The sequence below is a fragment of the Dermacentor silvarum genome, chromosome 6 (assembly GCF_013339745.2).
Source record: "Dermacentor silvarum isolate Dsil-2018 chromosome 6, BIME_Dsil_1.4, whole genome shotgun sequence".
Lineage (NCBI taxonomy): Eukaryota > Metazoa > Arthropoda > Arachnida > Ixodida > Ixodidae > Dermacentor > Dermacentor silvarum.
This window is the reverse complement of record NC_051159.1, coordinates 123,867,167-123,895,075: the sequence shown is the minus strand read 5'-3', so window position 1 is coordinate 123,895,075 and position 27,909 is coordinate 123,867,167. Positions and strand designations below refer to the sequence as shown.

Genomic DNA, 27,909 nt, shown 5'->3' with positions numbered 1-27,909 from the left:
TAGTGCAGTCTTATTCACGTTATTTATTAACTTAGTTAAGTAGCATAAGTACTCATCAGGTAGTTTCAAGATTCAGAGATGCGGAGCGGGCCCTATACATACGAAAAATATGTGCCCACAAAAAATGCTTCCGCGGGGAGTCCTGATTTTAGAAACCATATACAAAAAAATAGTTTAAACGATATATGGACTCGCCACATAAAGTAACAGTTTGAATTATAGAGCTTTAATAATCAGAATTAAGCTGTATTATACACTAAGGAATTTCTGAGATATTATTAAACCATAAGTTCATTTTGAAAACAGTTTAGTTCTACACATCGCTTTGTTTTTTTTTTCCTCGTTGCGATCATTGAGACTGAGGGCCATGTCATTTTAACAAGCTTTAGCCTTTTCAGGCTTGTTGTTGTTCCTGCTGCTGCTATGCCAGTGACACATTTTAACTGGTTAATGACTGACAGGTGCACCGAACAAACGAGATGTATTGTATTCTAATTTACAATGATGGCGGTCTAACGCCACTTAGGTATGCGAGATGGTCTATTCGACGTGAATAACAAGCAAAGGAGTCTTCCTTCGGTAAAAGTAACGAGCTAAACAAATATTTGTGTTATACATCCTTGATGCTACATGTCGCGACGTCAATGTGAAATTAAGCTGAAGAAGACATTCACATGTGTCGCCTGAGAGTATGTGAACGTGTAATTTTACTTGCCTTTTCGTTGAGTTGTAGTTTGTTCTCACTTCGTGTTTTTAGTTTTTATTGTTTTGCTTCTGTACGTGTACGTATTCTGGTTAGATCCAAAAATAAGTTTGTCCTTTGTTCTAGCGCTGAGTTTTTGTTTTGTTACGATGAACCCAATCCAACTAGCTCAATTGGCTGTCTGAATTCACGTCTATCTGCCGTTCTTCTTTTTTTTCTTGTAACTTGAACGTTTTTTTTTTTTTTTGCACTTCCGCAGGTCAACGTGGATTGGGAGCTGAGCGAAACGCTGTGTGACTTCTACATCGCAGTGGACGTAACCTGTAGCACGGCTTCCATATTCAACTTGGTCGCCATCAGCATAGACAGGTGAGACCGAACGCCGCCTTTTATTTTGCGCGTACTCCTTTGTGACCTTCACGAACTTCTGACAAAGAGATATGCAGTGGGGTTTGATAAGCATCGTTTTTACTTGCGCAAAAAATAAAGTGGTTTAAAAAATTCCGACAGCGGTGAAATACTTTATGGGTGTCCCGGTTTCTGATTATATTTGAAGCAACTCTGTAGGCCGTGTTCGACGTAGATGCATTCAGTAGGTTTAAACGAGTGGGAGGTGTAATTCATGCTGTTTCGAGGAAATTTTCCAAGCTATTAACGTGTACGTTTGTATTTGTCGCAGTAGTTTTTGATGTATATCTGCTTACGGAGTGCATAATTCCGTAAGAGCACCCACATCACATGTTTCCTTGTGGTTTTAATGGGGGCACATTCTACCTCATGAACAACAAGAAACCGGTCGTCTAACAACAGGCTACAGTGGTTCAACACTGCCGCCGAAGGTCAACATGTACGAGTAGACAATGTATTCAGTTGGAAAGCCAGTTGAGTACATGTTCACACGTCAGGAAGGAAAGTTAAGCTGTGAGGAATCTTTGCAGGACAATCGGTGTTGTCCCTCACGCTGCCCACAAAAGCATAACAGCCAGGCTATTTCCACTCGTACATCTAAGCGTTTCATTGTCTTATACCGTACCTACTTATCAGTTGGGCGGAGCGGCAGGCACAAAGCAAGCGGCGCGTTGCGCAGAGATCGGCACCCAACGTTATTGTTATGATTGTAGACTCTTAAAAAAGCGACAATGTTTATCTTTACACGAACCGTACTTTCCTTGTAAGCTTTGTTCGCTCTAACAGATATCTTAGTTATGAAAAAAAAAAGAAAACAAATGAAAACACGAGACTTCTTTGCACTAACATGTTGCCCAAAGGACTGGCCACCGCAGCTTTTTTCAAATGTTTATACACAACGGCCGCCAACTTATCTTCAATGGCGTGCTTCATAGAAGCGCGAGAATCTGTTGAAAACTAAGCGCGAATTCTTTGTCTATCTTTCAGGAGACGCGTGTAGAACGGCGCACACTCAGCATTGATTCAATTTGCGTTTTTCAACCCTTCATGACAGAAGTAGGGGCATTCGTTCGTCGTGCTATATTTTTTCCTTTCGTGTACACGTAGAATTAGTATATATTATCATAGCTTTGGGAACAAAAATTACAAGTAACTGCTTTTTTCAGCCAGATTACATCACCTTTCCCCTAGTGTCTTCATTTATTGCGAGTCCGAAAAGCATGTGCACACTCCCTATGTAGCTGTTTTCGTTGTCATTCGTCGTGTTGACGCAACGAGTTATGACGGAGCATACGCTCGCACTATGCCGCAAGGTAACGAACCACGCACAGCGGATTCCTCAGCCTCACCAAACGCGTCGTTACCGCGTCGCCCGAACGGGCGCAATTTGCATTTCGCGCGGAGAAGCACACAAACAAACAAACAAACATAAAAGAAGAAACTCGAATCTGCGGTGGCGGTGGCAAAGAGAATTTGCATCTGAAACCGCGGTTGCAGCATCAGGTGAGCGGCAGCGAAGGAAACCGGCGAACCAGAAAGCGGTGCCGCTGATGACAAAAGGTGCGCCACATGTAGGCCGACGTTGCCGGTTCGATTGTTAGGTAGAATGGCGCCTTGCCATTCGTCCTAACAATTTGTCTTTCAGCTCGGGAAGGAAAGCCAAGTCGAAATAACGGTGAGCGGGACACCCAACCAGCGATATAGCGCGCGTGTGTGCGCGCATGCAAATTTGCTGACTGCCTCTAACGTCATTTTCCGCCTGCCCGCCCCTTTTCGCTCGCTTCACTATCTCTCTGCGGTTGATGGCTACAGGAAGAAACAGAAAGAAAAGAACACGAAGGGTACGTTTTTCGTAGAAGCAAAAAATTCACTTTGTCTCGTCAGCTTGACGGCCACGCCTTAGCGAAATTCAGCTGGCGTCAGCGAAAATTTATTGCTTCTAGACGAATTCATAAATATGCTAAACAGGCGCGGTACCAAACGGAGCGAGGCCCGGGGTCGGTTTGAAAAGTTTCTCGGCGTTCTTGCGCGCGCGTTCGAGTGGTAACGCGAACATTACCGAGAGAACAAGCGTGCAACGAGATAGCGATGCAGAGGTACAAGAGGTGCGCGTAAACATTACTCCGCAGTATGGCAACCCTGTTGTTTTGCAGTAATCGGTGGCAGTGAAAGGACATAAGCGTACAAAGCTATGAAAATGAAAACAATACGTTGTAATTCGATAGAGAATTAATAAGGGAGGGTAGATGCAATCCGTAGTAGAATTATTACGAGCGCTTCGCCCAATCATGGACCGTGATTTTTAACGTGTTTTTTTTTTTCAATTTTTCATTTTTTTTGGCCATTTGTCAATCTGCCGAACGAAGGAACGGCTCCGCTATATTTCCGGGATTTTCTATGATAAGTAAATAAAAATGGATAAAGATTGTTCCCATAACATACGGCCTTATATTTATTCTTATAGCCACGCTAATAAACTCGTCTTTACTGATGTTGGCACGTATTCACAATAAAGTTCTTGGGCTAGAACTGTTCATGGCGAGATTGCAGCGCAAAGCACCGAAGCGTGGAAATAGAAATGTGAGGTTTGTGACAAACGCAACTTCGGAGCTTTGCGCTGCATTCACGCCATGAACATAACTAACTCGCTCAAATCGCCATTCTACAAATGAGCGGATGCAGGCATGTCTTAGTGCAGGCGGCTGCCCGGGTGCGAACAGTTACGAACTAAATGCTTTGCGAACCATCCCGTTAAGCGCGGGGTAAGATATGTCCCAAGCGAGTCCAGTGCAAGCACCAACCCATATTTTGCACTTATGACTGTTTTTTGTGGCCCGTGACACCGGCGTTAGTGAAGTCCGGCAACCACGTATAGGCTCGCCTACTCGTTGTATCCCATCTCTTTCTACTAAACGCGGTGTGCGCGACCCGTGGTGCGTTCGGGTCCTTTCCTTTTCTTGGGGGTCATATTCTACATGACACGTTGAAGGTGGTTAGGTTAGCTCGTCTTGACGCAGCCGTAAGTTCCTTGCGGCAGGTTCCGTGCCGAAAGAAGTTACTCGTCACAGCCCCCAGATCATTAACATGTTGCTTGGCCTTACGCAGCTCCTTGTCATCTTCTCAAGCGAAAACGTCACTTCCTGTCTGTGCAGAGTGCGAAGTAAAAGACAGAGACCAATACCATTGTCCTCGCAAATAGATATTAACATCCGTTACTTCGGGATTTTGAGTGTGAGGAATGGCGGTGGCACTCTGCTGCTCATTGCGAGTCTTGGGAGCAAGCTGTCGCCTGACTGTAATTTTCTCTATGCAAATACACGCAAACGCCCAGAGCGCATTGAGAAGGAAATAGCTGAGCCAATAGCAGCGAAGTTGTGGGTTCATAAAAAAAAGTCGGTTCTAGCTACTCTGAGCAGACAAACTTTGGCAATCATCCAATTTGGCAATTTGGCAATCATCCAATTGGAAATATAGGCATTTTTTAAAGCGCTGGACCAGCAGTTTACTAATCTCTTGACTACCTAGAAAAAGTACAAGTATCGCCGCCGCCGCTGCCGCCGCCGCCACGATCACCAAAAGGGGCGCAAGAGGTTTCGCATAGAGAGTTCGCTTTGATATATCCTCTCTCTCTCTCATCAGTGCTGCAGAGTACATCGTGGAGCTCCAACTTGCTAGTACTAGTAAAGAGCACCGTAAGATTACATTGTCAAGTAACACAGGTTCAGCGCAATCTGAGTCCTGAGCCCGTATTTCAGGTCGAAGTACCTATATTTCAAACCGTTATTACACGAGTTCTCATGGCAGATGATATTACGTTGGTAACCCTGTAAAGCGTGCACCACCGCAAGCATGGTTAGCTTGCGGCAGTGCCCACTTTAAACTTTTATTGCTGCATTTTTGTCGCAGGCCGCCGCTTTAGTTGCTTTCTCCTTGCTGATTTAAAAGATTGGAAACATATTTTGCAGCTCTCGGTGGCACTCGTCCCATAAATACAAAACATGGCTTGCTGACGGCTTGCACGTTTAACCTAAAGGAATATACATTCAGGTTGCACAGTTAGCTGGAAGTCCTTCCGATCTGTGACTCTTGCAACTGTGAAGAGACGATTGAGCACGTCTTGTGTTTTTGTAATCTTTATGACATTGAACTTGACGTTCTTCGGAGTGTGTTTAACCATTTAGACAGCAGACAGCTCTGGGAGACAAAGATTCTTGGACCATGGCCCCACGCGTCGCAGGCTTTCAAAGCGACGCGGGCACTGCTACGATTTATGAACTCGACTGGCCTCAGTGACCGATTGTGAAGTGTTGGACGACTGCACGTGTTCACACTGAGAGTACCGTCTTCCCTCTCACTCCTTTCTTTCTTTTCATCCCTTTAAAGCCCTTCCCCGTGTCGAGTAGCAAACCGGATGTGCATCTGGTTTACCTCCCTGCCTTTTCTTCCTTCTTTTCCTCCTCCTCCTCCTCATTGAGATGTTCTGTTGAGTGACGAATAAGCTTTTGAGGGATCGTAAAGTTAATATTGAAAGAACTAGCAAATTTGGAATTAATTGCAGCAGTTGATGCGTGCACGAAACGCGGAGCAGGACATAATCAATTGAGTGTTGTCTCCATTCTTGCGAGCAGAAGCAAAAGAAGAACCCAAGGAAATGTTTGCATGAAGTTCGGGTCTCCGTGAACCCACAAATGTATTTTTACCATGCACTGGTTGAAAACTGTATACGTTGAGACAAATAAGTGCGCAGTAAGCTCGCAGACACATACATAGTATTGAGAACAACAGAGATAACAGAGATGCGACTGCAGCTAGCTGAACAGAGAAACAGGGGCTGAAACTAACTGGCTGCTACGTCCGAAAGTCCACTATAGCTGGGAATACAAGCACGAAAAACAAACCGCCTTCATTTTCTTCCGTGTACGACTAAACCTTACCGCGCGAGTTGACATATGAATTTAGATGTTAAGGTTGAAACGCTGTAGAACGGTTCACATCATATAAGAAATGTGCTCATGCTTTAATCCAAACTATTTAATGAGGAACCTTGTTGGGATTTCGCATAACAAGTGAGAATTTTGCGGGGACGTGTCGTGTGTGCACTGGACGTGTACTAGTGACTAATCTGTTTAGAGAAAGGTAACAAATCAGAGGCACGAAAATTCCCAAAATGATTCGGTTGCCTTCTTTTCATTTTGATGCAGATGCGTGTCGCTATAAATCTTTTCTTGCACGGCTTCTTTCTGCTCGGCAGGTTCATCGCCGTGACGCAACCCATCAAGTACTCGAAGCACAAGAACAGCAAGCGCGTAGCGCTCACCATCGTGATCGTGTGGGTCGTTTCGGCAGCCATCGGGTCACCCATCATGCTCGGTCTGAACACGTCCCCACAGCGGGTGCCGCACCTGTGCATCTTCTACAACTCGGACTTCATCCTGTACTCGTCGCTCAGCTCCTTCTACATCCCCTGCCTGGTTATGGTGTTCCTCTACTACAAGATATTCCGCGTCATCCACGAACGGGCACGCAAGGCTGTGGCCAAGAAGGAGGCCCGCCTCAAGGGGCTCGTGCTCGAGGGGGGCCCGCCTCCCATCGCCAACAACACGGGGCACCGTGGTGCCGTGATGCTCACCGTGGGTGGTGGAACTGGGGGTGGCGCTGGTGGCGCGCAGCCTACGCAGGGAGGTCAGCCTCGGCCGGGGGACAACAGGAACGGAAACAAGAGCCTTCAGGTGAGCCTCACTGCGCAATAACGGTGTTATGCTGTGAGGAATGTGACGGATGCTGAACGTGTCAGCGAATCAGAGCAAAAGTTGAATGTATCTAGCTCTAGTTCTTGAGGAAAGACTAAGACTGACAATAAATAGTTCAAATTGACATTACCAATTTCTTCCATCTGAACATCAGTTCATGGGTATTGCACAGAAATGTTATTCGCGAAGCTTATTAGCCGGTCTGCGTAATTATGCCAACAATTTTCTCTTCACTGCTGATTTATCCTCAACTGAAGTGCTTTTGTATGTTTGGTGTCATTGAGCAGCACCGAACGTCAACACGCTGCCTACTGTTTTGTTAAACAAATATTACCTAATGCTTCACTAGAACATTGAGCAGGAGTGAAATGTTCTGATTATTTAGCTTTCCTTGCTATTGTTTCCTCACGCGGTGTTAGTAGCAATCGCTCATTGATGACGTGTGCCTTTACCGTGCTGCATTTCATAACTTATCTGACGGACCACGTAGGGTGTTTCGACTTAGGCAGCGGGTGGGTGATACGCTGACAACAGGTTGTATGCTTACATGACAGCTTCAATATCTAGTGACGTGCCTGGCAAAGTATGGGAAGTTTCGCCTATTGAACAGCCCGCTATCTCGAAACCGTACTTACAAACAAACAATGAAGCAAAAAATATGAAATACAGCGCCTGGTTGCTATCGAAGAATGCGTTTGGCATGCTTTAGCAGGCAGTACCATCGGCACCACCTCACGGTGGTACCGTACAACCGTGCGGTTTTTACCATTTTAGAGCGCAGCTCTTTGGCGCCCGTTCCAGCCGCGAGCCTCGGCGTAACCGAGCGAGAGAGCGCAGTGAATGAAAGAGCGAACGCGGAGCGCTACGGGGGATAAATAAAGCGGCGAGAGAGAAGAGAGCGCGAGGAGGAAAGCGGAGGAGGAGGGTGCAGAGGAAGCATGAGGCGAAAAGCGGAGGATGAGAGTATAGCGCAAGCCTGAGAAGAAAAGCGTGATGCCGCACACTGCGGCGACGATGCTAACAGATGGCGCCAGAGTCAGTGTTCGGAGACAGTGTTTCATATGCGGCGATACTTACATATTTATAGGACGTGAAATTACAATGGAGCGAAGGACCATGCAGGATACATGCAAACGTTTGCAAGAATTTTCTACATAGAAATGCAAGGGTCAATGAACAACATTTTTCACATACATAAATACTCTTTCAATGGGTTCTGTGGTGCATTTCTTAAACTGAACGTTGGTTTCGACAATCCCGCTACGTCACGCCGCAGCACTTGCGCTTTCACACTTGACGCCTTTTAAAGCGAAGTTAGGCTCTTCTCCCACTTTGTGTGGAAAACTGTATGGCGGAGTAAACAGAAGGCTGATCCCGAAGACAGTGCAACAAAAAAAAAAAATGGTGACGTGGCACGCCGATCCTGATAAAGTGCGCTATGTGTGACCTCGCATGTGGTTTGTAATGCGGGCTCATCCTGGAGGCCATGCATACACTAAACCACCCACATGCCTCCCAGCGTAAGTGTCCGCAATGTATATTCGCAGGTTTTCTCAACCGCTAAATTTTTCATGCTCCGTGTTTAAACTGCTCACGTTTAGACTAGCACAGCGTTCATGCAATACCACGACGGCGCAGGTGAGCTCGGTTGTGCCGGAGCCGGATCCTCTGACGGCCAACACCGGCAGCGGCAGTCAGCCGGACGAGGACGAGTTTGACGACCTTCCCACCGAGGCCGGCGGGGATAAGTGGGCCGAATGCGACGAGGAGGAGGCCAGCTTCCTGGCGGCGCATAGCGCCACCTCTGGTAGCGACCCGTCGTCGCAAGTGGGGCACAACAGGAACCACGATTCCGGCTACGTGGACTCGAACGTCGACGAGGTCCACTTTCCCCGCCAGGAGCGATCCAACAAGGTGCGTTCACTGCGCACTCTTCGTTTACGCTCGCACGACGTCTTACCCACTTCAGATGGTTTAACATCTGACTGTGGCATTAGCGCAAAGTGGCGGAGAGACACATACAAAAAAAAAAAACAACAGAAAGGCATGCGCTTCGAAAAATCAATAACCATTTTTTGGTACTGTTGGAAGGTAGGTACCAAAAATATTTTTAAAGCCTTTTAAAGCAAGAGTTTTAATAGATGAATTATTTAAACTACGGATATTGAGAGCTTGAAAAGGAGCACATTGGAATTCCTTTAAATAGCAGATCCCGTAGCACTCGCAATGCTTACTATAGTTGGATTCTAGTCGATTACTAGTTTGAAGTTAACACAGAATGCAAGAAAAACTAGCTGAGCAGTTCAGTCCTTCTAAATTGAATCTACTATGCATATTTTGCAACACTATAACTACTGAATAATTAATACCTCTTCGCCTTCCGATACTAGAGGAGTGCTTCAAAACTAACAATAGATCCTGTGGTCGCGCAATTCCACTGTCATCCACAGGACAAAGTAGCTACTGGAGTAGCTATGTGAAAGAACCGATGCATTCAACGGTTGCTAGTTTGATTCCGGCTGGACAGGCAGGGACGTTCGTAGTTGCTTTATTACAACCAACAAACCGTTTTGAAGAAAGCGTCTGATGCGGGACTAGCCGAGTGCCGCGGGCTTTCCCCTGCGTCCTCTCTGGACCGAGATAAAGTTATTTCATTCACTCACTTACAATAACGCGCCTCTATGACAGCACAGCTGCAAATAGGAATCAATCGTCTTCGGGCTCAAAAGCCAGCAGGCAGTTGTCGTCGTCAACCGTATAACCTTGCAATAACGTCGAGTGTATAGGACCGGTAATGCACCACTTCCTGTCACCAGTGTACGTGGTCGTTATGTAGCGAAATAACAAGCATCAGATCCGGACCCAGATGTCTAATTATTACTTTGATTGATGTAGCAGCGTAAATGAGTTAGCCAGCGCGCGTGGTCGCCGCGCGTGAACCGTGTGCTTTTGACTTCCATATTTCAAACACTGCATATCGCTTTACTCCAGCAGAATATATATAGAGAGAGAATATATAAGAAAGGCAGGAAGGTTAACCAGAGGTAGTTATGGTTGACTACCCTGCACAGGGAGAAGTGATAAGGATATGGGAAGAGAGAGAGAAAGCCGAACGAAGAGAACCGCGTACACGTTCTAAGAGTAGTAACGGGATCAAGCAGCGCTATCTATCATGTAGGCTCGTGGACTTCAGTAAGTTCAGCAAACCAGATAAAGCCTTATGCACGGTGTTCCTCTGCGATTAGTGTCCTTTCAAATTCTGTTCTAATAGCGGACGATTGTCCAGTCTGTCAAGAACCCCGAACATTAAGAACTTCGCGCAAGATCTTGCCTCTCGGTACTATAGCACGGACATGCACGAATGAAGTGTGTGAAAGCAGGTTTAGTTTACTCATAAATCTCTGAAATAGCTTCAAAACTAGCTTAAGTACTAAACGAATCCACTCCGCTCACGAGAGTAATCTCCACGCCGCTCGTGAATTCATGAAAAAGAGTCCTTGCTGGAGTAGCCCAAATGCCTTCATTGCGTGCTTTTGGAAGCCGATGTGGCGTCTGTGCGACAACTTTTAGCATGGTTAGTGTCGTATTGGGATTAGGAAATAAGGTAGAATAACGACACCGTGCCGTTTGCCGTAAAGTGGTGTACATGCAATAGCTTTCTCTAGTACAGGAAAGACAGTAACCGTAGCCTATCGGACGACAGCGGTCCCAGGCGCATCGCTCGTTGAAAACCCGCAGAATAGCTGTCCGCGGCAAATTGCCCTCCGAGAATGACAATCTATAAGCTTTGCGCAAATGCATTACATGAGCGAGGGGTCTGCCGAAGCTGATAGCATCTTTTCTCGTTTGTTTATGTCACCTTGGTATCTTCCTGTCGTGTCTATAGCGACGACACAAACTTCCTCTGGCATAATAGAAACCGGATGTTTACGCTGTTAGATGTAGTAAAGAGCTTTCTGAGAGATAACCACGAGAAGACTGCGCTTTTGGCACTGGAGTGCAGTAAACAGCTGCATTACAGTATAGTGTCAGAAAAGCAGGCTGTCGGGCACGGGCTTCCTATTATTTTATCCCAGTACAGTCTATAATAACCAAGTACAGCCTCGTAAAAGCGGCATTCCTGCGGGACCGGAGCAGGAAGCCAGTGTTTGAAAGTCAATGCGGGCGTGGCACGTTGTGGTGCAACGATTGTTTTCTCGGGTGATGTGGCCCCGGTGATCTCTAGCGTGATGGCAATGCGAAAGCGCACAGCAATATAGGTTGCTAATTTCGAACACTCTTGGCACATGACGACCGACATCACGAACCGTCGTACTGCACGTAATTAACAGAGCACTCGAACTGAATCAGATAATTGGTATCTTTGGGGACTGATGATTGCTTTAGGAAAAAAAAACTGCTGACAATAAACGTTTGCCTCATGTACACCTTCCAAACAAAAGCTGTGACGTTGCAGAAACTGTACTAACAGGACTCCATGTTTCGCCGCAGAAAAATATGTGGGCTGAAGCTAAAGTGGTTCATAATGTCAGTTCCGTGATGTCCGGCAGAATACGCTGTTAAATTGCAAGCTGTTCAGTTACAGCTTCCATGTTCCAAAAGGGGTCACCGGTGGTCCAATGTGCACGTCTTTGACTATATATGGCACGCTAAAGTATAAGCAATAAACTGTGATGAACCACAAGCCTAGTAATAACACACAAACGTAACGAACCACAGACATGGGGACCTGCACACTGAACGGGTAAACAAAAATCCATAGCGTCACTTATATTTCGCGAGACGTCATTTATTACGAAAAATTTATGCGGTGTGACGACCAAGCAGAAACTATTGCTTTAAAGTACTCACAAAAGGCAATTTCCAAGTGAACTTTGCTGTCCCGTGCTCCCTTGATATTTTATCCTGAAATATTTTTCATAAAGCGCGACAGTCCTTACGTTCCACTAGGGGCACGACGAAACGAGTGAAAAGAGCCGTTATTTGCACGCTTAGGCAAATCAATTGTCTACGATCTCTGTGCCACCACAACGAGCGGCTCACCCGCACCGGCGTCTTTCTTTCAGCGGATGAGTGCAGTTTGCCACGGAGGCAGTGCATCTTCGTCTCTATATAGGCTCGAGTTTGGACTTTTTTGTGGAATGCGGAGATGTCTGCACGTATTGGGTAATGCGCGTAAGGCGCGTGGTGGGCATTCTGGCATCTTCTCAGCGACGGCACTCTCCGTTTCATCCATTAGCCGTGTCCTCCTGCCTGGCATCTGCATTCGTAGGACTCGCGGTGTTTTCCTTCGCGCTTCCATCGAGCCGCATTCGGTGCGCAGTGCAGGCGCTAGCCCACTGCATTCACTTCCGCATCCCACTTCGAAGGTATGTCTGTCTGGCGCGAGCATTAGCGCAGTTCTGACGTGCGTACGTGCGCGCTATCGTAGTTTCGACTGCCCCGCGGACTCTGGCACTATTGCAAATCAGTGCTAATTGCGCACAGCCCGTAGTTCGGTTACGGCATGGCACTCCCTTCCTATATATACGCTCTGCCGACTCGAACCTTGAATTGCGCTAGCGAGCTTCACGCATTACGGTACTATCGATCTGAGACATACCGCACCACTGTGCACTGCAAACAATGGAGCGTGCTTCGCCGTGGGAACCATTGTTCTTGGAAGAAATAAATGGGCCGTGATGGGGACTTCAGCTACCTTGTTTGACAGATAAGCGTCAAATGAACGAGTACTACAGTCACTGATTTTTCGTGATATCACTTTCGTGGAATGATGCACTTCGTGACGGTTAGTAAGCTCAGGATATATACTAGTGAACACAGACATAAAAATGACCTACCGAAAAAAGTCAACTCTTTAACTAACACGTTTACTGTGGGCAAAATAGAAATGCTCACCGAAAAATAATGAACGTCTAAACATGAAGTATTGTGTTTCCCTAGTTAGGCATCGTGAGAGGTGTGCTTTAAATGCAAGTTTCAGTTTCGATTGTGTTCGTAGACTGATTTTATTGATTCGAGAATACATAGCCTCAATTTTCTTCGCCAATCACGAAATCCAGCGCAACGCTTCTGTGCGCGTTGTTGGTTGCACCGAACCGACATACATTTTTTTTTTTACTTGCCGCGTGGTAAACTAGCTGATCAATAAAACCACTGACGCTCTAAATTTTCCATATTTTACGTTCATCTCCTTCGATACTCAGTCTTACGTTCTTTCGAAACAGACTAAGGGCAATGAACCAAATAAAGATATAACACAAAGCATTACATTCATTGCGCAAGTAAACAGAGTCCTCACGCTGCCACCATCACATTTTTCTTCTGAAGTGCAATAAACGGGTTAGTGCTAAGAGAGGGACGTAGAAAATACCTGAGGTAATTCATTTGTATCTGTCCTGTAGCAAAAAATAAGGACAACGATAAAACACTATGCAGTTCCAGCGCTCCTGTTGGTATCTATGTAGAGCAAAGCTCGTGTGAGGAGGGTAACCAAATGCTATTCAACTAAACGCAATGCATGCAACTCTCTTTATCTTCATCCTATGCAACGTGCGATTTCTTGCAGTGTGCTGCTAGTCCGAACTTAAGTACCATGCAATGTTTACATTTGTGCACTACGTGGTTCACAAGCTATGCTGAAGTGCAAACAGGGGTACCTATTCTGGGACGATCACTTTCGGCGATGCTATCGCCTCGGACATCAGGCGCGCGCTGATTGGCTGGTTGAGGAAACTAAACGAGCTGATTGGCTGGATGAGCACTACGCCACGTGAGAGCGATAGTATCACCGAAAATGATCGTCCGAGAATACGTTGCGGTGAAAAGTCTCAGGGTGGTAAGTCGACGCACTAACATCACGAAAACGAAGGTGATGTTTGACGTTCATCGAGGGATGGATGGTGTAAGGAGGTGTTTGTAGAGAGGAGTACGACGTGAAAGATTGTGGTAAGGTTGACGGTATTCACCCGTTATATCTGTGGCCTTATAGGTCATGTCCAAAACATGACGGTTATGACGTGTTCCCGCCTCTGCAAATGCTTCCGGCGCCTACTGCCCACAAAAACGTTGCCTTCGAGATCTGTTTCTGTTACTTCGACAAAGCGATCTCTAGGCGCTGCATTTGGGCATCACCTATTGAAACAGACGTGCGCGCAAGTGCTCTCGCATGTGGTACGCGATGTGACGCACGCGGCAATTCGGCAACGCCGCAGCAGCAACCATCCACACAGTCAGCAAACGCGGGGAATGTTTGCAAAGAGAGCTACGCTTTATTATAGGTAGCGTTACCGTGGCGGCTTGTCCAGTCACCATCTACCATTTGTGTACGCATTCCTGACGCAGGAGTCAAAGAAGAACGGCGCCGTGATGCCCCTGTTGACGGTGTCGGTGGTTGGCGGTCCAACGATGGGCGGCTGCGTCGAGGACGGACAAGCCCGCAAGAAGTCTCGCTTCAACCTGGGTCGCAAGCACAAGTCCAGTCGCAAGAAGCGGGAGAAGGCGTCAGCCAAGCGAGAGAGAAAGGCCACCAAGACGCTAGCCATCGTGCTCGGTGAGTACATCGCTTCCCAGTGAGTTTGGTTGATGTCGCAAACACTATTCTGGAAGTTCGAGTACAGAATTGCGGAAAGTTGAGGGAAATGCAAAAAAAAAAAAAGAACGCCTCCATTCTACCCTGTGAAAGCGGACGCACAGCGAAGCTGTTGCAGACGTTACGCAAGCACCATTACCACAAGGCGTCGCACCATCGAGATCAATGTAGCGACCGCGTTCGTGCCCTTTCCGTTTGTGCTTCGACGCCGCGGTGTTTTCCCTAATTTCGATCACGGTCGCAGCACACGCCGTGTGCGAGCTGCAACGAGCAGAGCGCCCACGCATCAAGGACAGAAATATCGTGTGCACACGTTCGTCACGTGCGCACGCAGGTGTGCCGGAGTGCAGCATATATCCTCCTTCTAGTAGGCCCTCCGCCTGGCGCAAGTGCGGTATTGAACTAATTCAATTTCTCAAAGTAAAATTCGTCGCAATATTTGTAAATTATGACTTACACACAACCTGCAGACATGATTGCATCGGATTGTCAATTGAATATACGAGAAAACATAATTATGTTACGTGGAAACTAAAAAAAAAAAAGCGCTTTTCCAGCTGCTGTTTCTTTTTCGGTGAGTACAGACCAAAAACTTCCGATCAACTAGGGTCTAACAGCTTCGCTGTAAGAAAAAAGGGAAAAAAATGCAAGCATTTAAATGTCGCGGGCTAATAACAGACCTATAAGAAAGAAATCGGAGACTGAATCCACAAAGCATTTCGTTCGTAAGTTCTCTTGCCATTGGCTAGTGCCTTCGCTAATATATGTATGTTCAGCATCAGCATTGATTGGAATTTGCTCTTCTAAACAATTCTAGAGTAAGAGCATTTTGTGAATACAGGCCTAGTTTCGCATCCAGTGTGAAAAAAGAAATTCGATATATATATATATTTTATGAAAGTAAATGGAGGAATTGTCGCCGTTTGCTGGCGGCGGATACCCCTTTTCACTTAGGTAATAATGTAACATAAAGAATATGTACGAATTCTTGCAATAATGAATAGTCAAATAAAGCACAACAACATACATCAACACTGTAGGGGTAGATAGCTTGTTTCGTGCATCGAACCTATACTCTGTTTCAGTTGTTCCGTGCAGCACTGTGGAAGGTACAGGCCTCTCCGACCAATCAGGAGCGCGAACACATCTTACATGTGTCCTTCCGCGGCCTGTCGTCTGCTAGCGGCGAGCGCTGCAGCGCGGAAGCGGCGGGAGCGTCTCCGAAAACTGTTCCCCTTACCAATCTATCTCGACGCGGTGCAACGCTACGTTAGTCGTATTTGGCGACTCATCGTGTTCAAGTGAAATCATTCGCCATTATTAATAATTTATAAGTTATGGACGCAGTGTTCTCGCTTTGCGTGCAGAATCACAGTGCGCATACCTGCCACACATGCGCTCGGCGGCTCGTTGCTCGCGTTAGGCGGCTCGCGCTCCGGCGGCTCAACGTCATTGCGACGCGATGAATGACCTTGCGAGAAATGGCGGAGTACAGCTTTCGCTCGAAAACGAAGCAAAATCACCTAAAATATCGCAGCTCTAACATGCAGAGAAGCCTTCAAGTAATTATGTTCCGACTAGACCACTTGTTAAGGCCATTAAGACAAGCAACGGGTTCAGAACACTGGCAGTACATCTCGCTTCGCAGGAATCTGCGCTCGATGGTCACGTAGCCTTGGCTCTGCTGCACGGAACTACTGAATACTGTCTGCCTAGCGGTACCTATATAATACGAACGATTCATGGGCGGAGGTGTTCCTATAGTGCGACCCATGAAATTGCGGCCGCTAGAGTTCTTCATTCGAACAAGAGGCCTGTAGAGAGAGAAAGAAAGAAAAAAAAAGGACATGGAGGTTAACCAGGTTGCACGTGGTTTACTACCCTACACAAAAAGAGGGAAGTGGCGTAGAACCTTAGGCAGGAGGCCCTCCAGCTACCACAAATTTTAAACTGAAGCGTCAAGGAATGCGAATTGGGCGCCTTGTTTGCTGTAATTGTTCCTTTGCTTGTGTCCTGTCCGTAGCTCGCTTTTGCAAATTTAAACACAAGCAGGGCACCGTAACCGTGGCATGGCGTGGCATCTCTTTCAAAACGGGGTGGTGACAAATAGATGTCTAGCATACGTGAGTTATTCAGGTTTTACATGAATTGAGCTCCTCGCGATATCTAGAGAACAAAGTGTGACACACCGGCGTATTGAGAGCAGTGTACAGTGAAACGTCTATGGGGTCACACAGTGTGCTTAAATACAAATATATATGGCGACAACCCGCGATATTTGTTCTTAAATCCGACCTATGACAGCTTTTGTTATGGACGAATATCAACATCAGTGGGAGCGAACAGCAGCGAATCGAAGGCCTATATAACGTAAAATTATTCCAGTCTGGTTTAATTACAGTCTTCTGACGTCAAACTTACGTGACCACCAACGCAAGCATAGGGCGGTGCCCCGCCGCGTTCTTTTAATGGGCAATCAAACGCTCAGCTCACTTACAGGAGGACACTTTTGTTTGCTTTCAAAGCGAGTAGCGCAGCCTAACCTGACACGTTTTTTTTTCTTTTTTTTTCGTATCTCATTGCCTGACAAGAGACGAGAGGCGCGTAGAAGTGGAGAGAGTTTTGGTGAGGCAGAGCTAGTGCTGTAAAAGTAGATATTCTGGTTAGGAGAGTGGTGCCAACGCCTGCGATTGGTCCGCTTCCCCTTGCTTACCTTGCAGTAGCTGAACGAAAATCGCAACGACGTGCAACAACGAGTTAGAAATGCTTCTAAAATGGATCCGCTGCAAAGAAGAGTTGGCACGGCGATGTCGTATACGCGCTGAAAGGGCTCGAGAACGGTATACTGCCAGGCAAACATTTTACATACGCAAAGAAATGCATTCTCTCCGTAGCTGCGAGTAGCCAGCGCCAGAGCGATCGGCACGCAGCCATCTTCCTTTCCAAACAAGGCAGTCACCAGCTATTCCGAAAGAAAAAAATTTCTTTGGCGTAGTAATGCATTCCAGTGCGTTTTAAAAAAGCTCACCACTTTGACGTGGTAAGCTTTCTCGGTGTTTTGACGTCGCGTGACAGACAGGGGAAGTGGGTGCAGCCCAAAAAGTTTTGACCAATCGTGCAGGGATAACGGTAAAAATGGAATTGAAACAAATTGGAATAACTTTACGCTTTAGCATCCCAACGCGAAGCACACAAAGAGAACCACAGATATGCTCTGCCATCATCGTCATCATCATTTACAACTTCTGTGAACGGTTTATTATAACAGATGTGGGTGCAGAAAACACGCAGAAGAGACGCTTTTGGAATAGCTATCATGTAGCGACTAAGTTGCAAAAAAAAAAAACTATCGCTTTCAACCTATGGCTATGGCAACCTATGCTTTCATGATAGTCTGGTTATTTCTCCGGTTAACGAGCCAAGATTGAAATCAATAACGGAGTTTGTCAAATGTTTAAATTGCGCGGTAAAGCAAGTAGCTGTGAGCTTTTTGCAATCTGAATAGCCTGCACAGCTACCTTCACGAACCCTTATCTCGTCACCGGGGCAGCGACGCACGAGTTTCCCTTCTGTAATGAGACTCACTGCAATAAACAGATTTTCTTGTGAACACTATTTTCGACAGGCACGTGAAAGAAAGCGTCAAATAGACCGGGTTTAAATGCCGCCCTCAGCACAGCGGGGGGCTGGTCTGAAGCATATCTAGTTCCGCAAGCAATGCAGCCACGAGCATGACGGATGAGTCGCTCCGAAAGCAGGCAACGCAAGGCATAGATGCATATGGTGTTGCACTGCCGCACTCATTAAGCATCTGGGTCACGTCAACCGAAGATGCTTATAGGCCGGCCGCTGTAACGCCATCACGTCCCGAAGGCACCGCCCTGTGTGTCTGCTTGCAGACCCCACTCTGACGCCGCCCTCTTCATCAAGGCGCCTGTCTAGCTACGGTACGACAACTCTTGACACTGCTTCGCTGTCGTGGTGTTAGCGACTGTGTGCTGCGTCTATTTCCGGCACATCCTTGCGTCTATCCCCGCATGATATGGGTAGCTCGAGAGCTTGGTGCATCAGCCGTCCGCAGGAAAATATGTGATTTGGAAACTCATTTCCTCGTGTGACGAAATATCTCGCGGAAAATTCTTAGAAGTGCAATATTGTGCTGTGCGACGACGAACACAAGTTCACTGAATGGATTGTTTTTTTTTTAGTTTGCTGTGAAATTTTCTCAAAATGCAACAGTTAAGACTGCATGGTGAACGTAAGCCTGTTTCAACCTCATAAAACGAACGACATGGCAGCGGAGCGATATGACCGCGACATGCCAGGAATAAAGCAAACTTGTTCACATGAGACGCGAAGTGATGCATACTGCAGCCCTTAGAAAACTGGATTCGATTTGATGGGTGTGTCTACACCATATTTAAGTAACTTTACGCTCACTTTGTTGTGGATGAAGTTATAGTGGAACTTTAAGAAGGGGGGGAGGGGGGGTCAACGAATAAATTGTTTCAGTCTAGCGTGCCAATCGGCACTACTACGGACTCGTGCACGTAAGACAAGTATGCACTTTCTGAACGTGCATGGAGCATTACGTAACGTAAAGCGATGTCCTGCATGTCCTTGTATTTGTGTCAACCCTAGAAAGGCGAATTGCTGCATGCTTGGGAGCGACCATAGCCTCGTCAGTGGAGGCAAATGGAAGGCTGTGACGCAGCGTCTATTGCATTTCTTCCACGACCACTTTTGTGTTTTTATAAACCTTCAAAACCAGCTACGTCATCAAAAAATTTGAGATCAGTTTGTTCGCAGCCAAGTTTTCTTTCTGAGCGGTTGCTAGAGTCTACAACGAATGCTCTTGCGCAGGCAGTAAGTACAAACGAAGAGCAGACCACGTTCCGCAAGCGGCCCTGTCCTGCGTATCGCATGTCCCAAAGTGCACTGTCACGGACGCTTTTAACGCTGTGTTCTTTCACTAAGCCTCGAAGCATCCTCCACAGGGCTGATGTTTCAGCCAAGTCTGACGTTGTTTATCCTTTTTCTTCAGACGTGTTTGTTTCGCTGTACAACCGCGACGCATTCAGTGTTCTAAGAATATTGCATGCACGCATGCCATGCGTGAAAGCAAGGATATGACGTTTCAGGCAAAGTATATCTAAAAGCGTGAAATATGGTTATGCAAAATATGTAGCTATGCGGAGAATACGTTGGATGTATGCGCATAAATTTAAGTACTATATAAAGATTAAATAAAACAGCTTGCGATCCAATCATAAACATTGGTCTGTAATAGGGCAACTGCTTTTTAACATGAAAGTAGACAATTGTCAATCATCATCAAGAAAAACATTGGCAATAATTGTCGATGGTTTCTGCAGAACTTTTTTTGACTTCAGAAAGGTCGACCATCAACTCGACACGAGTTTCACAGAGATATACTAGAATTCTTGTCAACTACGGACTCGGATCTCGTCTATAGTGCTCGTACTCAGTATTTGGTGTGTTGTGTTGTGCTCTCTTTTTCTGTTTCTTTTTTTTCTATCCTTGACCTTTCTTCTTTCCTTTTTTTGCTCTCCCTTTCATGCGAGTGCGCGTGATCTCGCTTTCCGGCGAAAATTGCTAGTCTGCTTCTCTTTTGCCTATACAGGTGTGGTGTGTATTGATGTTCACCTCAATAATTAGTAATTAATGGTGGGACCTAAACATTGCAGTATTAAAGTAAACTGCACGGCTTCTGACTGAAAAAAAATTATACAGGAATTCTGAGGATTGTCTACAAGTGCGGCAGCATTCTTTGGCTCGGCTGTTAGCTTTTGCTTTTGTTTCCCACACTTCAATTGACCCACCCCAAATTACGTTAGCACACCCCAAAATTTAAGTTGGCCCACCCTCAAGTTTTAAGTTGGCCCACGCACAAATTTAAATTGGCCCACCCCAAATTTAACTTGGGCCATCCCTACAATAGGCTTCTCCATACATTTTCTATGGAGCCCTATGTATCCCAATGGGTAAGATGTCACGCTTCTCGCGTTACGGACACGAATTTGCTAACAAATTGCCGGCGTACTCGCCAAAGAATGTTTACGCATTAATAGTAGAATTGTTATGGCGTCGATTGAATGTGCCGGTGGCTGCGGTGTTCTGTCGTAATCTTTGCTATCGTAAGGCTTAGTTTAACATGCCGATTTTCTCCGCATTAGGGGCCATTTTAGAGGCCACTCGCAATATTACACGATAGCTTTGGTTTTGTCGAGTTGCGTACGTATTCCCACGTAACTAATCACTATGAATTGGCCGTTATAGGATAATGACCCTAATGAATAACAGTAGCTCCAGAAAGTTGGTTCGGTAGCTTCTACAATTAACAAATGCTGAACACGCAGTTGCCTATATAAGCGAAATATTTCTTCCCACATGTTTTATCGTCAGTGTCGCATTTTTTACACCACTGCGTTAACATGTCGATCAGTTGTTTTTAATTGCCCTTAGTAACATAAAATTAGGCAGAGAAATTACGTCATCGTGAAAAGCCTGTGCCGGTCCTGAATCTACACTGTGCTTCTCGTATTTACAGGAGCAATATTTTGGCAATCTTCGTTGTCACTACAAGCTTTCGTCGAGTCTTTTGTTTAGGGTATCGCGTAGAAAGCGAGACGAGAGTAATCGTCGTTGTCGCTATAATTCCTCTCGGAAGCATGAACGAGTGCTCATGCGACCTCGCCCCCTCCTAAGTAGGTGGGGTGACATTGATTACATGTTGCCGTATGCACAACAAAATGTAGGTGGGGATACCGCACTGGGAGAAGAGATACAAATGTCTCACGGTCTTTCAGTTCCGTGTCACATCCGCGCGGAGTAGCTGACGGTCACACAACTCATTCTTTGGTAAGACGAAAATATTTTCATGTAACGAGATGTACACCTCTTGCTGAGGTATTTTAGCATGTTCATTCCGCAGTATTGATGAGATTATTTACTTACGAGGTTTCGTACGTAGCATTTCAGAAATACTGTGATGAGATACCGAGGCAATGTCTCGCGGTTATCGTCTATTTCATTTCTTACCGCACTGCTAAATTGCGTATGATGATAAGCGTTTTAAACAAAACTCACGCCGCTTTAAAGAACACACGGACATCGCGAATCGGACCGCTACAGATGCGCTCGCTAACGACTCTGTTCTCTACGTTACTACGCAATTAAAGAACAGTAGCTACCTAATTATCTTCACTAAAACAAATATACGCCTTTAACCGCATCATTTCATTAATAAAGTGAATAACCTTATATAAGCGTTTGGCTGTTCGCTTACACTGACAGTCATCCTCGATGGTGTTTGCACAATTTTTGCGTCACCTTTTTGCCACGAAGCGTCGTCACATCTTAAGGTGGCTTTGTCTTTCCGTGCGCAGGGGTGTTCCTGATCTGCTGGGTGCCCTTCTTCACGTGCAACGTGGTTGACGCAGTGTGCATGAAACTGCAGAGTCAGGACTGTCATTTGGGGGTCACCGTCTTCCTGCTCACCACGTGGCTAGGATACGTAAACAGCTGTGTGAACCCGGTCATCTACACCATCTTCAACCCCGAGTTTCGCAAGGCCTTCAAAAAGATTCTCATGGAGCCCGTGAAGTGAAGCCCGAAACCGCTCAACAGACGATACAAACGGTGCTGTGTGCCAAAGTAAAAACTGTGAATCGCTGGGGTTTTGCGCTGCCAAGCGACGACGAAACCTGCTCGCTGAGCGTGCGTGTGTGTGCGCATTTGCATGCGTCACTCTGATGTTCTTTCTGCTTTGCGCCAGATTTTGCCCGAATAACCTCTCTCGGTCGATTGACTCTTTTAAATCACACCCTCGTTCAAACTGAGGCAAATAGTAGGTGAGTGGACTGGTCGCTTAGCCTACGCCGCTTTGCGACACAACCTCGTCGAAAGTTCGCAGCATTCACTGACGAAGGCCAAGTCTCCAATGCCTTTGTTTGAAATTAGTGAAAATATTCGCCTAATGCTACAAGAAACAATGTAGCGCATTTATCAACACGCATTCAGCGTCGTGAGAGGTCAGCTTCAACACCTGTTCTAGGCTGAATGTGCGGTCTTGTAACACAGACAAATACGACTCGTCCCTCTCAAGACAAAAATACTTGGAGCCATCTAGAAAAACTTATCAGCAGCTGCCACGAGTTCTCTATCTTCCAATTTTTTTTATCATCAGTATTTTCTAGTACTCTTGCCACAACAGCGATTCGAAAGGTTTTTGGCCATCGCAGAAGCAGCAGACCTCAGGCATCGCCCTCGTGACACGAGCGACTTGCTGGAGGACGACGTCGATATCGATAATGGAAACGATATCATCGGATGATTGTCGTGGTCTCGTAAAAATCTCCCCACCTTGTCTCCCGTTGACTTAGTTCGGCTGATTCATTTACGGAGATGTCCTTATTCGTTTACTAGTGTACGTAACCCTGTTCCCACAGGTTAGACCCCTTTCTGTGTTCATTCAGCCTTTTCTCTGCTTCAAACTGTCTCTCTTCATGTAAATACGATGCAGAGTATATGTAACATATTTCTTACCGCTTGCAAAGAGGAGTGCGCTTTACTTCGCTTGCATATTAACGTAGAGTACGAAGAATGCTGAGGTAAAGTGTGAAGGTATACAGTCCCAGTTTTATTGTGACTGATTGCTGTCCCGAGCAGATCCTAAGCAGCCTAGCTTTCGCTCTGACTACAGTGCTTACTTTAGCACGTTCCAGCGGGAAGGGTGTGTAAATTATTGGGTTCATGCATATCGACATTAACATGACGTAGGTTATAATTTAGCACAGTAAAGTGGGTATCACTTTCTTTCCCCCATAACACCTCATCCCAGTAGAAAAAAAGCTACAGAAATAATTGCAAAATACGAAAAAAGTCTGATCTTAAGCCTGGCGTATTCTTGTGATACTAAAGTTCTGATTCACATATCTCAGGATTCGTCGCCAACACATGTACGTTCAGGCTTGCAAGAAATATTTCACTGTTCACAGAATGTACGGTGTTGATGCGTTCAAAGCGACAGCACGTGACATCGCATTACAATATGTGTGCCACTAAGATTTGTGCTTTAGGCATGAAGAACACAACGCTTTGAAAAATACGGTCAATATTTATGTTGTTACAATAAACACACCTGTGGTGTATTTCGACTGGGATGACCAAACTTGTAAAAGCTTCGCATACTTCTAGTAACGCGTGAATATTCTCAGCGATGTGTGGCAGCTGAATCGACAACCTGTGCGGGCCAACTCTAAGCTTTCGTGGTGAACCAATACAGGGTAACTTCTTATTACAAAAGGTAAACATAATTATGTGCGGACGCCACAAAGAGTAACATGGCAGATATCGCCTTGCTGATCACGGTATATTATAGTAATACTACATAGTGCGCAAGTGAACAAAATCAATTTGTTCACTTAAACGCTTCCAGAGCAAACGTTCACTCTCCTTGATGTCTTGCTGTAAGGTTACAAGAAACAATTATCGCTGCTGAGCCGCAAATAGCGGCTTCCGTGTTCAAAAGACTGGTGCGTGCAGTGACTATGTATTTTTGGCGATGAATCGCGTCACAGTTTTCATCGTTCTTTGAACGCGGTCTTGCAGTACACACTCTCGTGTACTCGGTGCTCTAGTACCTAAGCATTTCGCCCAGTTTCTCAGCTGCAAAGCTTCGCGCTGCAGTTGATGAAACCACTGTAGGCGTCCGTGAGCTTCTTCTCCCTCCAGCTCACCCTATGGTCACACGTGTTATAAAGTTTATCATCTTGAAGCTTTAGGCGTGAAATCATCACTGCTCACTCATCAACCTGCTTCCCGTCATACCACGATACTGCCGCGTCATCAGAAAAACAGGCTTCGGTTTTTTTTTTTTTTTTTTTTTTTTTTGTGGCTCGTTGTGATGGCTTCAGCGATATCGGTCGAATTGCTTCGAATCGACCCCTCCAGACTGTATGCCTGTCTTTGCGGTTGTTCAAACTCGGCTGATCTCGTCTCTCCTCTTTCATTTCATTCTGTTGCCTGTTTACGTGCATTCCTTGGACTGTATAATTGAGGCGTGCACGGAACTATCGTGCCGAGATGGAGATGAAATGTGTTCTCTGCCTGTACGCAAAATGTAGTGCTGTCTCGTGCGTCTCGTTCACACAAGGACAGTTCAGCTCGCAGTGTACGTGCGAATCGCGGCGGTATATGTACTTTGAAGCAGTGCTCGTTGGCATTTCTTCAGTTTTTGTTTTCTTGTTATTGTGATAGTTTATATGTGTATAAAGAAAAAGACGGTTATAAAATAAGTATATTAATGTATACATATGAAGTTAAGAATATATGAATGCACACACCAGAGATGACGATGTTGTTGATGGATGTTTGAGAAGACAAAATACGTGGAATATAAATTTGTTCATCAAACTACTCTTTGCCTTTTTGTCTTGCTTTATTAGGATTGACCGAGAGAGTGACAGAGTGGTGGAGTGTAACATCAAAAACTACATACGGCTTACGAGAAGCACCCTAGTGGTCGATTGTCGATACACCTCTCCTTGTTTGCAAACAGCGTGACGACACAGTGAGGGCCCGCCCATTTGCCAGGAGCACTGATTGTATCGAAATTACTGCGATACGAATTTTAGATATTGCTATTTTCTGAAGTGACAGTACCTAGGAAGTGTCCTTATAAAGTATGACACATCTGTATAGCTCTTTAGAGTGTTCAGTCTTCATTTTACGAGCACAACAACGCGATATTGTTCTTACTGTGCCTAGCCTGTAGAGTTTACTTTTATGAAAGATAATTGTAACTTAAAAACGAACCTTTCACTGCAAAAGAAACATATTTTCATCGTCCCGAAAAGTCACTTTACTGGTCTTAGGACAAAACTTTTTTATTGCATCAACATAAATCTACATCGAGTCCCTTTACACTATAGCGGTTATATATACGCGGTTACCTTCACCTACAAACATTAGCCAACCCCTACAGCGTGGCTTAGTGGCTTTCGCGTTGCGCTGGTGATCACGGTGTCGCAGGTACGATTTACGATAGTACTCCAACGAGGGCGTGATGCGAAAAAAAACGAAAATAAGAAAGAAGAAAAGCTCGTGGGCCGTGCTTTAGTTACGCGCTAAAGAAACCCAAGTGGTCAACATCAATCAGGAGCTCTCCTCTCTGGCGTCCTTCATAAGCCACTGCGCATGTTTCAGGTTGTTAGGCGTGTTTAATGCATTTAATTTTAGCTCTCCCTCACGGTCATGTGAAGGCTCAAGACGTGCAATAATGCACAATATGCTGCGCGGTCATTTCGTTGTGCCTGATGCCTCTAAAGTGTTTCGTGCCTCCTTTCGCTACTTTCAACTCGAGAATACCAGATTTTTTGTGTCAAAGTGTATCTCCTCAGCGTAAAGTTCATGCCCTAAAGCACAGTATAGGAAGAAACAACAGAAACAACAAAGATTACTGTTTTACTTCAAACTTATGACATCTGCGATCAAATGCTATAATTTGAGTAGGTCGGGTCACCCTTCGTGCATTACCCGTGGCGAAGCGTTTATACCATTTCTGTGAGGTAAAATATGTTAGGAGTTTCTAGACTGTCATAACTTTGAGCCTATAGATTACGCTCAAGTGAAAACTGTTAAAACGTTAAGCTTTTCTTAGCTCGCTGCTCAATTTCGCACCGTGAGCGCCGCCCGCAACTACTCGCCACTACAAATAAATGCGGTGCCCAGCGGCCGCGCCGAGTAACAGGTGATCCAGGTTCAGGTTTGAAGCGAAAGAGGGTGTCCTATCACAGCATGCGCTGAACGCCTCGTAGTTCTCAAACCGTCGTGATGCCTTCACGCACAAGCCAGAAAATTAAAAAAGACGGATGTCGAAAGACTTTTGTTGTGTACTACTATGCGTGTCAACGCGGTGGAAAGACAGCAAGGTATGATTTCATCGTTTCTAGAAAGAAGCAGATGACGCGCATCAGGGAGTGACTTCGATAAGAAACTTCCGCATTGAGAAAAGGCGACTGGTTTGTTCCAAACACTTCACTCGGGTCGACTTCTTTACTCCCGGCAAGTAGACGATTGCTTTCTTTTGGTTTATTTTAAATAACTTGTTGGCGTTTCAAATCTTGGAGTGTGCTTTGTTCAGGCAGGCGCTTTAATAAATTATGGTGATGTACGCTTAAGCTTCGATTGGTTTTGTTAGTTTATATGTTTCTGCCTCAGCATTATTTGTACTAGTACATTAAGCAGCAGGAACATCCTCGTTAATGTATTCCTGTCTGCAGGCACGGTAGCAGGCATGGCAGCGGAGACTCGGAAGGTCTGAAGTTGATCATGACTCATGTTAATGCTTGAAACGACGTATCGTTTTCATAGCACGCTTTAGTATGGCGGTGCCAACACAAGATGCTGTTTTCTCATTCGATGCGGTGAGTGGTCAAGTTCGTTTGCTCGCAAGAAATTTAGAAGCCACTGCAAACAGTGGTCGTTCAAGCCTTGAAGCGTTCGACCTGCGCACAGCTCCGATAGTTGGCTTTCTGACACTGTGTACAAAGCTATATTCCATTACAACTGCTTCAATTCGTTTCCAAGTCATACATTTACGCTAATACAACTGACTTTGCCTGAAGAAAACGCTCGCTAAATTTCGGAAACGCGTTGGAAGAAATTCAACTTGGTCCGATTGGTTGTTATTCAGTTTTCACGTTTCACCGAGTTTGAGAATTTCTACGGGCAGCAGGTGTCGGCTGTGTTCCCAAGCCCGGGCCCTACCTCGAACACTGCGTACTGCGAGGACGTATCAGCGCCAGTCACTGGGCGCAGACGACCTTATTAAATGTTTAAGCTAACTATATAAAGAAGGCCCACCCGGTCTCACAAACGCAGCTCTCATTTGTTTTTATACCAAAACACACTGACCAGGTAACCTTACCGTTTTTATCCTCCTTCCATCAGTGCAGAACATCCGTATATAGTTTCTGAAAGCATGATAGACGTTACAGCTTATACAGGGTGTTTCAGTGAACACTTTCAAAATTTTTTAAAGGTTGTGTGTGACAGATAGCGCAATTCCAGTTCATAAGCTGGTCTACTCGAAGAGGCGGACATTATTTGCACAAATAATCGAAAGCATAATTGACCAATTAACAAATATTTGCTAATTAGGTTTTAACAGATTACCTTATGGCCCATATTGCAATTTACAAATTCTAACCGTGGAGTTCGCAAAGCGGATCCACTTGGAACGAATTCTCAGGATGACACCAATTCCGAGGTATTAATTCCCGAACATTGCGGAGAAATGCATTGGCGTTCCAGATACTTTTGTGCCTCAAGACATAAAACGACGCTTTGCTAAGACAGTAAGTGGAAGGCCAACTTATTTCTCCGCAAAGTTCAGGAATGAATATCTCGAAATTGGTGTCATCCTGAGAATT

General features: G+C 45.6%; 1 protein-coding gene across 2 annotated transcripts in view; it reads left to right on the top strand.

The window, feature by feature from the left end:
* LOC119455930 (dopamine D2-like receptor) overlaps window positions 1-24,890 on the top strand; it is a 388,566-nt gene extending 363,676 nt beyond the window's left edge. For both annotated transcript variants that reach the window (XM_037717474.2, XM_037717475.2), the window contains 5 exons: window positions 963-1,072; window positions 6,363-6,840; window positions 8,500-8,775; window positions 14,206-14,413; window positions 21,862-24,890. In XM_037717474.2, coding sequence (XP_037573402.1) covers window positions 963-1,072; window positions 6,363-6,840; window positions 8,500-8,775; window positions 14,206-14,413; window positions 21,862-22,082 — 1,293 coding nt within the window. In that variant the 3' untranslated portion in view covers window positions 22,083-24,890. The remainder of the gene's footprint in view (window positions 1-962; window positions 1,073-6,362; window positions 6,841-8,499; window positions 8,776-14,205; window positions 14,414-21,861) is intronic.
* The last annotated feature ends 3,019 nt before the right edge of the window (window positions 24,891-27,909 follow it).